Source organism: Sardina pilchardus, chromosome 1 (assembly GCF_963854185.1).
Source record: "Sardina pilchardus chromosome 1, fSarPil1.1, whole genome shotgun sequence".
Lineage (NCBI taxonomy): Eukaryota > Metazoa > Chordata > Actinopteri > Clupeiformes > Clupeidae > Sardina > Sardina pilchardus.
In genome coordinates, this window is record NC_084994.1 from 5,466,788 (window position 1) to 5,479,436 (window position 12,649).

General features: G+C 41.0%; 1 protein-coding gene across 1 annotated transcript; it reads left to right on the top strand.

The window, feature by feature from the left end:
* The first annotated feature begins 557 nt into the window (after window positions 1–557).
* On the top strand, window positions 558–10,059 carry LOC134078597 (zinc finger protein ZFP2-like). The gene is made up of 6 exons (XM_062534675.1): window positions 558–783; window positions 2,658–2,970; window positions 5,535–5,779; window positions 8,313–8,498; window positions 8,686–9,717; window positions 9,797–10,059. The coding sequence occupies exons 1-6, from the start codon at window positions 558–560 to the stop codon at window positions 10,057–10,059; spliced, it is 2,265 nt and encodes a 754-aa protein (XP_062390659.1).
* The last annotated feature ends 2,590 nt before the right edge of the window (window positions 10,060–12,649 follow it).

A 12,649-nucleotide genomic window follows, 5' to 3' on the forward strand; every position in this document is an offset into this window, starting at 1 on the left:
AATAATAGTTTATTTTACTGTCTATGAAGAATAACATGTGAGTTTGAAAGCCGTTGGACCCGGAAAACTATTTATTATCCCATTATTACAACATCACTTAAAAACCGAATACCCCCACCCTGTGTTAATTACCCATCTGCCCTCCTTTGTGGTGTGTTAATTACCCATCTGCCCTCCTTTGGGGTTTGCTAATTACCCCACTTACCCTCCTTTGTTCAGTGTCTGAAAGTGCTTATATGGCCACGCCCACTTGATGCTCTATCATTCTAATTTACATCATAAAGGCTCCTGTCACTGATTGGATGAACCCGGTGGGCCAGAGAGAAGAGGCAGTATATAAACACCACCTAGTGGAGTCAGATTTCTGAACTCACCTGCTCAAAGGTAGGCACTGGGACACTCTCAACACATACACTAGATCTGTGTTCAACTGCTATATTGCATTCCTTTATTTGCAGTTGTCTGCTATTTAATCTTTATTATTGTAGCTGTAAGTTACAAATGTGGTTCAAATGATTGACTTGAATTTGTTTCATAGCACAGAACTAGAGTCTGAAATGTCAGGATTTACTGGACCAACACTGCTGCCTGTGCCAGTGAAGGAGATAAAAGAAGAAGAGTCTGATGATTTCCTTCAAGAGTATCTGTCTACAGTTCAGAAGGACAACCCTGGAGCGGATCATGTGTGCAAGACTGAAACAAACATGTCAGACATCATGGACATTAAAGAGAAGGAAGAGGCTGATGTAAGAGAGCATGGTCAGAACGACTCTTCTCCTACTGGTAAGATACTCATTAGTGTTTTGGCTACTGGAACTACTGGAACTATTGAAGCAAAAAGCAAACAAAAATTATATTACTACTACTACTACTACTACTACTTATAATAATACTACTACTAATAATAACAATAATAATAATAATAATAGTAGTAATAATAATAACATGTGTTTCAAATCGTTTCCTATAATAATATGTGATATAATTGAAATTGTTGTCCTTTTCTTGCAAATCATCAAGAAGTCAACACAGATGGGATGAGATGTGCTGGGGAGATGGAACATCATCGTAATAAACATGGAAAGAGCTTTCATAAGAGGAATCACCTGAAGGCACACCAGATGATCCACACAGGAGAACAGCCGTATCAGTGCAGTGTATGTGGAAAGAGTTTCAGTGACAGTTTGGGTCTCTCCATGCATCAGTTGACACATAATGGAGAAAAACTCCTCCAATGTCCTCTGTGTGGAAAGACTTTCAATAGGATGGGTCATCTTGAGACTCACCAGAGGATCCATACTGGAGAAAAGCCGTATCAGTGCATTGACTGTGGAATGTCTTTTAGTCTTACATCTAGCCTCAAGAAACACCAGAGGATCCATACTGGTGAAAAGCCATATCAGTGCACTGACTGTGGAAAGACTTTTCGACAAACATCTAGCCTCAAGAGACACCAAATGATCCATACTGGTGAAAAGCCATATTGGTGTACTACATGTGAGAAGAGTTTCAGGGAGAGCGGTTCTCTCATCAGACATCAGCGTATACATACAGAAGAAAACTCATTCCAGTGCACTGACAGTGGAAAGAGTTTTAAGACTAAGACACAGGTCTCCAGACATCAGCTCTCACATACAGGAAAAAAAGCTCTATGAGTGTACTACATGTGGGAAGACTTTTATAACTAAGCAAAATCTAACAAAACATCAGCGCACACATACAGGAGAAAAGCCATATGAGTGCAGTGCCTGTGGGAAGAGTTTTAGTGTGATGAGCCACCTCAAGGCACACCTGAGTATCCATACTGGAGAAAAGCCATATCAGTGCACTACATGTGGGAAAAGTTTCAGGACTAAGACATCTCAAGAGACACCAGATGATCCATAGATTTTAGGACCCATCAGAATGACACATTAGAAATGCTGAATTTGATTAAAGGGTTTACTGATGAATAACAGTTCAGGGTTTACTGATGAGTCATAGTTCAGGGTTTACTGATGAGTCACAATTCAGGGTTTACTGATGAATCATAGTTCAGGATTTACTGATGAGTCACAGTTCAGGGTTTACTGATGAATCAGAGTTCAGGGTTTACTGATGAGTCACAGTTCAGGGTTTACTGATGAGTCACAGTTCAGGATTTACTGATGAGTCACAGTTCAGGGTTTACTGATGAATCAGATCTCAGAAGATACCAGAGGGCGCACGTATGCAATTAAGACAATCTCACCATTTGATCTTAAAATGATTTTTTTTTTTTTCTAGAATTCATCAGAAATGATTGGAAAATCATAATGTTTTTACTGTTGAACAATAGCATTAAAGCAGCTTGCTTAGGGCACTGACATGGCCAGCATTACTGTAGCTGTAGGAAGCAGAAAGTGTAATTCTGATTTTTTGAAACATAAAAAGCACAAGTGTGTGCACAGCAGATTGAGTAACCTTGTCATTGGTATTCTAGCTGTCTGGGATCAATAGAAAGCACTTTGCAGGCCTACACAGTAATAGGTGTTAGCTACCATTGTGTTCTGGCCCCTGTGCTGAATTGCCTATTCCCTACCCACTGCAAACTGTGAGGGTTTTGGAATGTTAACTACACTGACAAAGGATTATGGGAAATAATTCCATTTGTAGGAGCACCATTCACACATCTGAAGGTCCTCAGGTGGGCATGACCAGAACTCTACCTGCAGGAATCAAACAAAGGAGCGTAGGTGGGGGTGGAGATGGTCTTCAGGTGGGCATGACCAGAGCTTCACACAGGAGGGTAGGTGGAGGTGGAGATGGTCTTCATGTGGGCATGACCAGAGCTTCACACAGGAGGGCAGGTGGGGGTGGAGATGGTGTTCAGGTGGGCATGACCAGAGCTTCACACAGGAGGGCAGGTGGAGGTGGAGATGGTCTTCAGGTGGACATGACCAGAGCTTCACACAGGAGGGCAGGTGGAGGTGGGGTGGAGATGGTCTTCAGGTGGGCATGACCAGAGCTTCACACAGGAGGGCAGGTGGAGGTGGGGTGGAGATGGTCTTCAGGTGGACATGACCAGAGCTTCACACAGGAGGGCGGGTGGGGGTGGGGTGGTCACAAGTAAACACAGTTTATATACCTCTACAATCTCAGAAGTAGAGTTTATCCACCTCATATTAGTGTTTATCCACTTCTGAAATAGCTCAACCAACTTTAATATCTCCCCCTTTCAAAAGGTTTACTTAACAACTGCAACTTTTAACATTACACCATCACACTGTATTATCTACATTCACAATATGTACGCTTATCAATATTCTAGGAATCACTTAATACTTGGTGTTGTTAGAAACATTAAAGTATAACCTCCACTTTACCTCAGAAATCCAATGCCGCATGGCTCTGTTCACTTTACCTGGGTCACAGAATTCATAGTTTACCCACCTTTTATTTTACCACTACACCACTGCATGTAAATGATTCTCAATGAAGCAATGATACAAGAGTTCATAAACATTCAACACATTTTGATTTGCTGGGATATGATTTCATGGTGGGGTAATCTTCTTCTGATCTGGTCTTCACCACATTACCCATAAGGGGCTTTGCATTAGACACTCTACACTGATCACAACAGGAAATATCACAACCATTTAGAATCCAAAAACCAACCACCAGAAAACACAGTCCAGATATAAGAGTATCAGGTACAGCCATTTAGGAGACCAAGACCTCATGTAATTACTTGACTTGGTGACAGAGCAGAATGCAATACTGTGGGATACTGTGCAATATTGAAAAGTAATTACAACAGCTTTCTTTGTTCAGTACCCTACCCCCACCCTGTGTTAATTACATTGCATGTCAATGCAATGTACTGTTATCACTGTTCTTCTTCTTATAATTATTATTATATCTTCCGACCAAAATCAATGATCAAAGGCTCTAGAACCACTGAACCGTTTGACGTCATTCAAGCACTCCTACAAAGGTCTCGAAACGGAGATTTGTTCTATTATTTTTTCACATTTGTGAACTTTATACTTTTTGAGATATTTACGATAAAAGATTTAAAAATTCCCATAGAGTTAACGTTGAGACCCTTTGGCGGTAAAGATTAACTGTTACGTCAGTGCTCAGCTGTCAGTAATCAAGGATCTTTGATCCAAATGCCACCGCTGTAACAGCTATGAAAACATTCTACCATGCCACTGCTGTAGGCTAAACCAGGACGTTATCGTCTTGTCTCCTGCTACTCCTTACTTGATTTGTTTATCGTTACAGTAACCGGTTTGCTCTCGGTAACGTTATCGACAGCTAAAGACAATCTAACCTAACGTCAACGTAAACACTGTATTTAGCTAACGACAAGCAAGTTACTAGCAAGTTACAAGCAACTAGTTGCACGATTTAGGTTCAAGCCTTCTTACAGTCGTTTCTAGTACAAACTGCATTGCTATCATTTCACGTTTGTTTGTTAGCACGCTAGTCGTTTCAGCTATAGGACTTGCCAGCCAGGCATTCATTTAAAACTTTCGGCATCATTCACAAATTAAAAACCTTTGTTAACAGCGTATTGTAGGCTACATTCCTATTAGGACAATCACACACCTGGAAATACTTCGAAGAACATACTAGCTCATCCTAGCTAATATGTGTATCCTACATAAAATATCCTACATTGCTAGATATCCTACCTGTTGCTGCATCATCGTTTGGCGTTGTTTGAGATTGTAGCCTATTCCGTGTTCCAATGGTGTCTAAATCTATAGCCTATGGCCTACTTTTAACCTGCATTAGTATATGAAGGCTATGTAAGCTATCCTACCAGTCGTCACTGTAGGCTACTAAAGTGTCAGCTCTTGCAACTCGTTTTAAGTAGGCAACTTCATTTCAGTCTTTTAAAGAGTTATTTTCCAAAATAGCCTATATCCACAATTTTGATGCATTTTCATAAATCACTTTTTAAATGTGACTTTCCAAGTAATTTCAGTGGAATTGTAATTGGGTTATTGTTATTTATTTATTCTTCTGTGTAGCCTAGTTGTCTTTTAAACTATAGGCCTAATACAATGTTTTACACAGTCAGCAACCTTTTTGCATTTACATGCAATGGTAATTCCTTCCATGGAATTACATTTTCTAGTTACCATTCTGTCCTTTTTAGGGGATTGTTAATTGTTAATTACCCATCTGCCCTCCTTTGTGGTGTACTAATTACCCCACCTGCCCTCCTTTGTGCAGTGTATGAAAGTGCTTATATGACCACGCCCACTTGATGCCCTATCATTCTAATTTACATCATAAAGGCTCCTGTCACTGATTGGATGAACCCAGTGGGCCAGAGAGAAGAGGCAGCATATAAACACCACCTAGTGGAGTCAGATTTCTGAACTCACCTGTTCAAAGGTAGGCACTGGGACACTCTCAACACATACACTAGATCTGTGTTCAACTACTATATTGTATTTCTTTATTTGCACTTGTCTGCTATTAATCTTCATTATTGTAGTTGTAAGTTACAAATGTAATTCAAATGTAATACTTGTCTTGAATTTGTTTCACAGCACAGAGCTAGAGTCTGAAATGTCAGGATTTACTGGACCAACACTGCTGCCTGTGCCAGTGAAGGAGATTAAAAAAGAAGAGTCTGATGATTTCCTTCAAGAGTATCTGTCTACAATTCAGAAGGAAAACCCTGGAGCGGATCATGTGTGCAAGACTGAAACAAACATGTCAGACATCATGGACATTAAAGAGGAGGAAGAGGCTGATGTAAGAGAGCATGGTCAGAAAGACTCTTCTCCTACTGGTAAGATATTCATTGGTGTTTTGGCTACTGTTCCTACTGGAATTACTGAAGCAAAATCAAACATAATAATAATAATGTGTTTTAAAAAGTTTTCTTGTCTTTCTTTAGCAAATCATCAAGAAATCAACACAGATAAGATGAGATGTGCTGGGGAGATGGAAGGTCATCATAGTAAACATGGAAAGAGCTTTCATAAGAGGAATCACCTGAAGTCACACCAGACCATCCACACAGGAGAAAAGCCATATCAGTGCACTACATGTGGGAAGAGTTTCAAGACAAAGGCGAAGGTCACCATCCATCAGCGCACACATACTGGAGAAAAGCCATATCAGTGTACTTACTGTGGAAAGACTTTTCGACAAACATCTGTCCTCAAGAAACACCAGAGGATCCATACTGGGGAAAAGCCATATCAGTGTACTTACTGTGGAAAGACTTTTCGACAAACATCTGTCCTCAAGAGACACCAGAGGATCCATACTGGTGAAGAGCCATATCAGTGTACTACATGTGGGAAGAGTTTCAGGGACAGCAGTTCTCTTACTAAACATCAGCGCACACATACAGGAGAAAAGCCATATCGGTGCACTGACTGTGGAATGGCTTTTAGTATAATGAGCAGTCTCAAGGCACACCAGAGTATCCACACAGGAGAAAAGCCATATCAGTGCACTGACTGCGGAAAGGGTTTTATGACTAAGAATGAGGTCACCATTCACAAGCGCACACACACAGGAGAAAAGCCATATCAGTGCACTGACTGCGGAAAGGATTTTAGTCATATGAGCAATCTCAAGAGACACCAGATGATCCACACAGGAGAAAAGCCATATCAGTGCAATGACTGCGGAAAGGATTTTAGTCATATGAGCAATCTCAAGAGACACCAGATGATCCATAAATCTTAGGACCCATCAGAAAGTGCACACTAAAGTGACACATTAGAAATGCTGAATTGACTAAAGGGTTTACTGATGAGTCACAGTTCAGGATTTACTGATGAGTCACAGTTCAGGATTTACTGATGAGTCACAGTTCAGGATTTACTGATGAGTCACAGTTCAGGGTTCACCTGAGGGCACACGTATGCAATCAAGAGATGCTCACCATCTGATCTTAAAAATATTTAAGCAATATAGCACGAGTGGGAGTGGGTTGTAGCTGGATATTCCCACGGGTGTTGTTCGGCCATAGCCATGAGGCCGGAGGCCTCTGCTGCACCCTGAACTGTGATTCATCAGAAGTTTTAAACGAACTGTGCAACGTGTGCAACATGACAGTTTGTTTAAAACTCCACAACTTCACATTGTATCGCAGAGTCATTTATTTTTAGCTGTGGAAAGTCTGAGTTGATTATCGTGGGATATTTCAACTCATGGAACGTCTCCCAGCCAATCAGAAACAAATAAACAGATCCATAGCACCCAAGTGTTGTATATATTTTCTACTCTTCATCAGAAGTGATTGGAAGATCATCATCTTTTTGCTGTTGAACAATGAACTGAGTGAAGGCCAAATCAGAAGATAAATGACACCACAGATCCTGGATAAAACTACAACTCTCATGTCAGATTAACTTCCATCATGTCAGATTAACATTCTCTCCAAAACGAATTACGCTTGTCAACTTTCCTGTATCTCCAATTTGTGCAATATACTGTATGTATATATCTCCTACTCTTGCAGCTCATGTGTATATGAGTGTGTGCATGTGTGAGTTTGCTAGTATAAAGATGTGTGTGTGTCTGTCTGTGTGTGTGAATGTGCATGTGTGCGCGCGCGCGTGTGTGTGTGTAATCCGTGGAAGTGTGTTAATCTGTGCGTGTGAATCTGTTGATGTGTGTGTGCGAACTTAGTTACTTTTTAAACTAAGCCCCCCGCCGGCTCAACATAAAAATGGCAATCGGTTCTGCCAATAGCCTACTCACTTTATTGGAATTTAACAGTTACGCCATTTTAACAGTAACATCAACAATATATAGAAGACATCATCACAACCAGCAGCTTTCTTTGTTCAGTACCCTACCCACACTGTGTTAATTACCCATCTGTCCTCTTTTGGGGAGTGTTAATTACCCATCTGCCCTCCTTTCAAATTACCCATCTGCCCTCCTTTGGGGAGTGCTAATTACCCCACTTACCCTCCTTTGTTCAGTGTCAGAAAGTGCATATATGGCCACGCCCACTTGATGCTCTATCATTCTAATTTACATCATAAAGGCTCCTGTCACTGATTGGATGAACCCGGTGGGCCAGAGAGAAGAGGCAGCATATAAACACCACCTAGTGGAGTCAGATTTCTGAACTCACCTGTTCAAAGGTAGGCACTGGGACACTCTCAACACATACACTAGATCTGTGTTCAACTACTATATTGCATTCCTTTTTTTGCAGTTATCTAATCTTTATTATTGTAGCTGTAAGTTACAAATGTGATTCACTTGTTTGACTGTAATTTGTTTCAGAGCACAGAACTAGTCTGAGTCTGAAATGTCAGGATTTACTGGACCTACACTGCTGCCTGTGCCAGAGAAGGAGATAAAAGAAGAAGAGTTTGATGATTTCCTTCAAGAGTATCTGTCTACAGTTCAGAAGGAAAACCCTGGAACAGATCATGTATTCAAGACTGAAACAAACATGTCAGACATCATGGACATTAAAGAGGAGGAAGAGGCTGATGTAAGAGAGCATGGTCAGAAAGACTCTTCTCCTACTGGTAAGATACTTATTAGTGTTTTGGCTACTGGAATTATTGAAGCAAAAAACAAACATGAATTACAATACTACTACTATTACTACAAATAATAATAACACTTATACTACTACTACTACTACTACTACTAATGATAATAATAGTATGTGTTTCAAATTGTTTTCTTGTTCTTCTTTTGCAAATCATCAAGAAATCAACACAGATGGGATGAGATGTGCTGGGGAGAAGGAACATCATCGTAAAAAACATGGAAAGAGCTTTCGTAAGAGCAATCACCTGAAGGCACAACAGACCACCCACACAAGAGAAAAGTCATATCAGTGCAGAGTATGTGGGAAGAGTTTCAGTGAGAGTTTGGGTCTCTCCATGCATCAGTTGACACATAATGGAGAAAAGCTCTACCCATGTCCTCAGTGTGAAAAGACTTTCACTAGGATGTATGATCTTAAGACTCACCAGAGGATCCATACTGGAGAAAAGCCATTTCAGTGCACTGACTGTGGAAAGACTTTTAGTCAAACATGTAGCCTCAAGGCACACCAGAGTATCCATACTGGAGAAAAGCCATATCAGTGCACTACATGTGGGAAGAGATTCAGGGTCAGAAGGAATCTCATTATACATCAGCGCACACATACAGGAGAAAAGCCATATCAGTGCACTAACTGTGGGAAGGGTTTTACTCATATGAGCAGTCTCAAGGCACACCAGAGAATCCACACAGGAGAAAAGCCATATCAGTGCACTGACTGTGGAAAGGGTTTTAGTCAAAAGAGCCATCTCAAGGCACACCAGAGTATCCATACTGGAGAAAAGCCATATCAGTGCACTACATGTGGGAAAAGTATCAAGACTAAGACAGAGGTCACCGTCCATCAGCGCACACATACAGGAGAAAAGCCATATCAGTGCACTGACTGCGGAAAGGGTTTTAGTCAAAGGGGCAATCTCAAGGCACACCAGAATATCCACACAGGAGAAAAGCCATATCAGTGCACTGACTGCGGAAAGGGTTTTAGTGAAATGGGCAGTCTCAAGAAACACCAGCTTGTCCACACAGGAGAAAAGCATTATCCGTGCACTGACTGTGTAAAGGTTTTTAGACGAATGAGCCATCTCAGAAGACACCAGAGTATCCACACAGGAGAAAAGCCATATCAGTGCACTGACTGTGGAAAGGCTTTCGGACAAATGAGCAATCTCAAGAAACACCAGACTGTCCATACAGGAGAAAAGCCATATCACTGACTGCGGAAAGGGTTTTAGGACTAAGAAAGAGGTCACCAGCCATCAGCACACACATACAGGAGAAAAACCATATCAGTGCACTCACTGTGGGAAGGGTTTTATTCAAAAGAGCCATCTCAAGGCACACCAGAGTATCCATACAGGGGAAAAGCCATATCAGTGCACTACATGTGGGAAAAGTTTCAAGACTAAGACAGAGGTCACTGTCCATCAGCGCACACATACAGGAGAAAAGCCATATCAGTGCACTGACTGTGGAAAGGGTTTTAGTCAAATTAGCAATCTCAAGAGACACCAGATGATCCATAAATCTTAGGACCCATCAGAACATGCACACTAGAGTGACACATTAGAAATGCTGAATTGACTAAAGGGTTTACTGATGAATCACAGTTCAGGATTTACCAGACGGCACACGTCTGCAATTAAGAGAGGCTCACCATCTGATCCTAAATAAAAAATATTTTTTTTCTAGAATTCATCAGAAATTATTGGAAAATCATAATATTTTTTTGCTGTTGAACAATATACTGAATGAAAGCAACATCAGGAGATAAATGACACCAGACATCCTTGATAAAACTTACAACTCTCATCTCAGATTAACTTTGACCATGAAATATGCTTTGATAATAACTGAGTATAGAAATGTTATAATTAATGTTATCATTGTATGTTCAACACTGCATGACCATCTTCAAGACAAGGTATCTCACCATGTTTTTCTTAAATAAATCTTTCTTTTATCTGAAATGGCTTCTTCAGTCAAACATTTTTTTAAGCAATTACTCACAAGATATCACTCACATACAAACAAAAAATAGCAATTTGGTGTTTTCAGTATGAAAGGAATGTGAAATAACTATAAATAACAATACAATAATACTAAAAGGAAATATACACTGCAGTGGATGTTATTTTCTTCATTAATGTGTTTACTGTGTTAATGGACTGAAGATGGGAATAGGATTCGGTTTTTGGTTTCAGATTTGGCAGATTTGGCAGATTCGGTATTCGGCGGTATTGGCAGATTCGGTATTCGGCGGAACCCCAATAATCTGGATTCGGTGCATCCCTACTTACAAGTAAAGATAGCACAATTACACTGAAAATAGCCTTGGTTTCAAAGGGTTTAACATGCATACAAACGTACGGAGCTCGAGAGGGCTCACGGCAATATATTTTGGGGAAGGATGAAAACGTGCGCTCACTTTGCAAAATCGAGCTCTCATTTTATTAAATTGTGCACTCATTTAAGTAGAGCGTGCTCTCGTTTCATTACATCATGCGCCCGTTTTCCTTAAACGTGCGCTCACAGTACCACATCGTGGTCTCGTTAATCTAAAATGTGCACTCGTTTTAGTTTTTCTTAAAATGGGCGCACGATTAGATAAAAACGTCAGCATGATTTGTATAAAACGTGCATTCGTTTTCATTAAATCATGCCCTCGTTTTATAAAATCGAGCCCTCGAATTACAAAATCGAGCTCTCAATTAAAACAAATCTAGAGCTCGTTCTTTAAAAAACGTGCCCATGATTTATAGCTTATAACGTGCATAAGTTAGAACATGATGAGCACTATCCAATTTGCTGTTACAGTTGTGACAAGTAGGCCTTGGGTCAGTTTGAGCCATTGTGAAAGACATGGATCTACTAAGGGTTTACCATGGGTTATGTACAGTATGTCACACAAAGAAATAGCCTACTGGCAACTTTAGTAACTCAGCATGGTTGGAAGTGCAAGAATACGTTGCGAACAAGCGGTCTTCGCTGCCGTGGCTATGATGACTTAGGTCCCGTTATTGATTTTATTTTTGGCCAACTCCAAGGTCCCGGGAAGTTTCATAGGTATCATTGGATGCACACAAATGTCTAGAGAATGGCTTGCGGGTGAGAAGAGAGCTGTGCGCATCATTCTTAGTGAACTCGACCCTTAAGGATTCCAGTGTCGCCGCCGGTGACGCCTGAGAAGAAGACAGGCTACTTCTCTGACCCAGTTTCGTATGACACATAGACTCATACGATACATTGAGCCCATATGGAATCTGCTAACGGGTGCATAGACGGCTTTAGCAGGAAAATGATGTGGCTCAGAGCTGCATTTACAAATAAGCCTAGTGACCCTCGTGTTATATAGTTGGTGGCTACCCGACACTGACGCGCACGGACATGGGGACAGAGAATGTGGTTCTTTGCGATATGCAAGTGTACTTAATGCAAAATGATGAAGATAGCAGAGCGGGCCGATCAAGCTGTTTGACGGGAGAAGTGAGAAGTGAAGAGAGAGGACATTGAGCACTATACATCCGGATGTTTGGCGAACTTAAAAACGAGGGTTTATTCGCTGGTGACTTCCTAGACAAGGCACTCATCCAGCTGTGTTTCAGAGCGTTCGCATTGAAGAAATTATAACTCATGTTCTGAGAAGAAATTATAACTCTGATATAATGTTCTGAAACACAGCTGGATGAGTGCCTTGTCTAGGAAGTCACCAGCGAATAAACCCTCGTTTTTAAGTTCGACAAACATCTGGATGTATAGTGCTCAATGTCCTCTCTCCTCATCACGCCCCACCAACTCTCTATTCTTTGATTTGCACTACTTCTCCCGGTGCTCAATGTCCTCTCTCCTCATCACACCCCACCAACTCTCTATTCTTTGATTTGCACTAGGCTACTTCTCCCGGTCAAAGAGCTTGATTTGCCCGCTCTGCTATCTTCATCATTTTGCATTAAGTAGCCTACACTTGCATATCGCGAAGAACCACATTCTCTGCCCCCATGTCCGTGCGCATCAGTGTCGGTTAGCCACCAAACCTCTCCATGGCCTCTGCATAGTAGCCACCAATTACACGAGGGTCACTATTTGTAAATGCAGCTCTGAGCCACATCATTTTCCTGCTGAA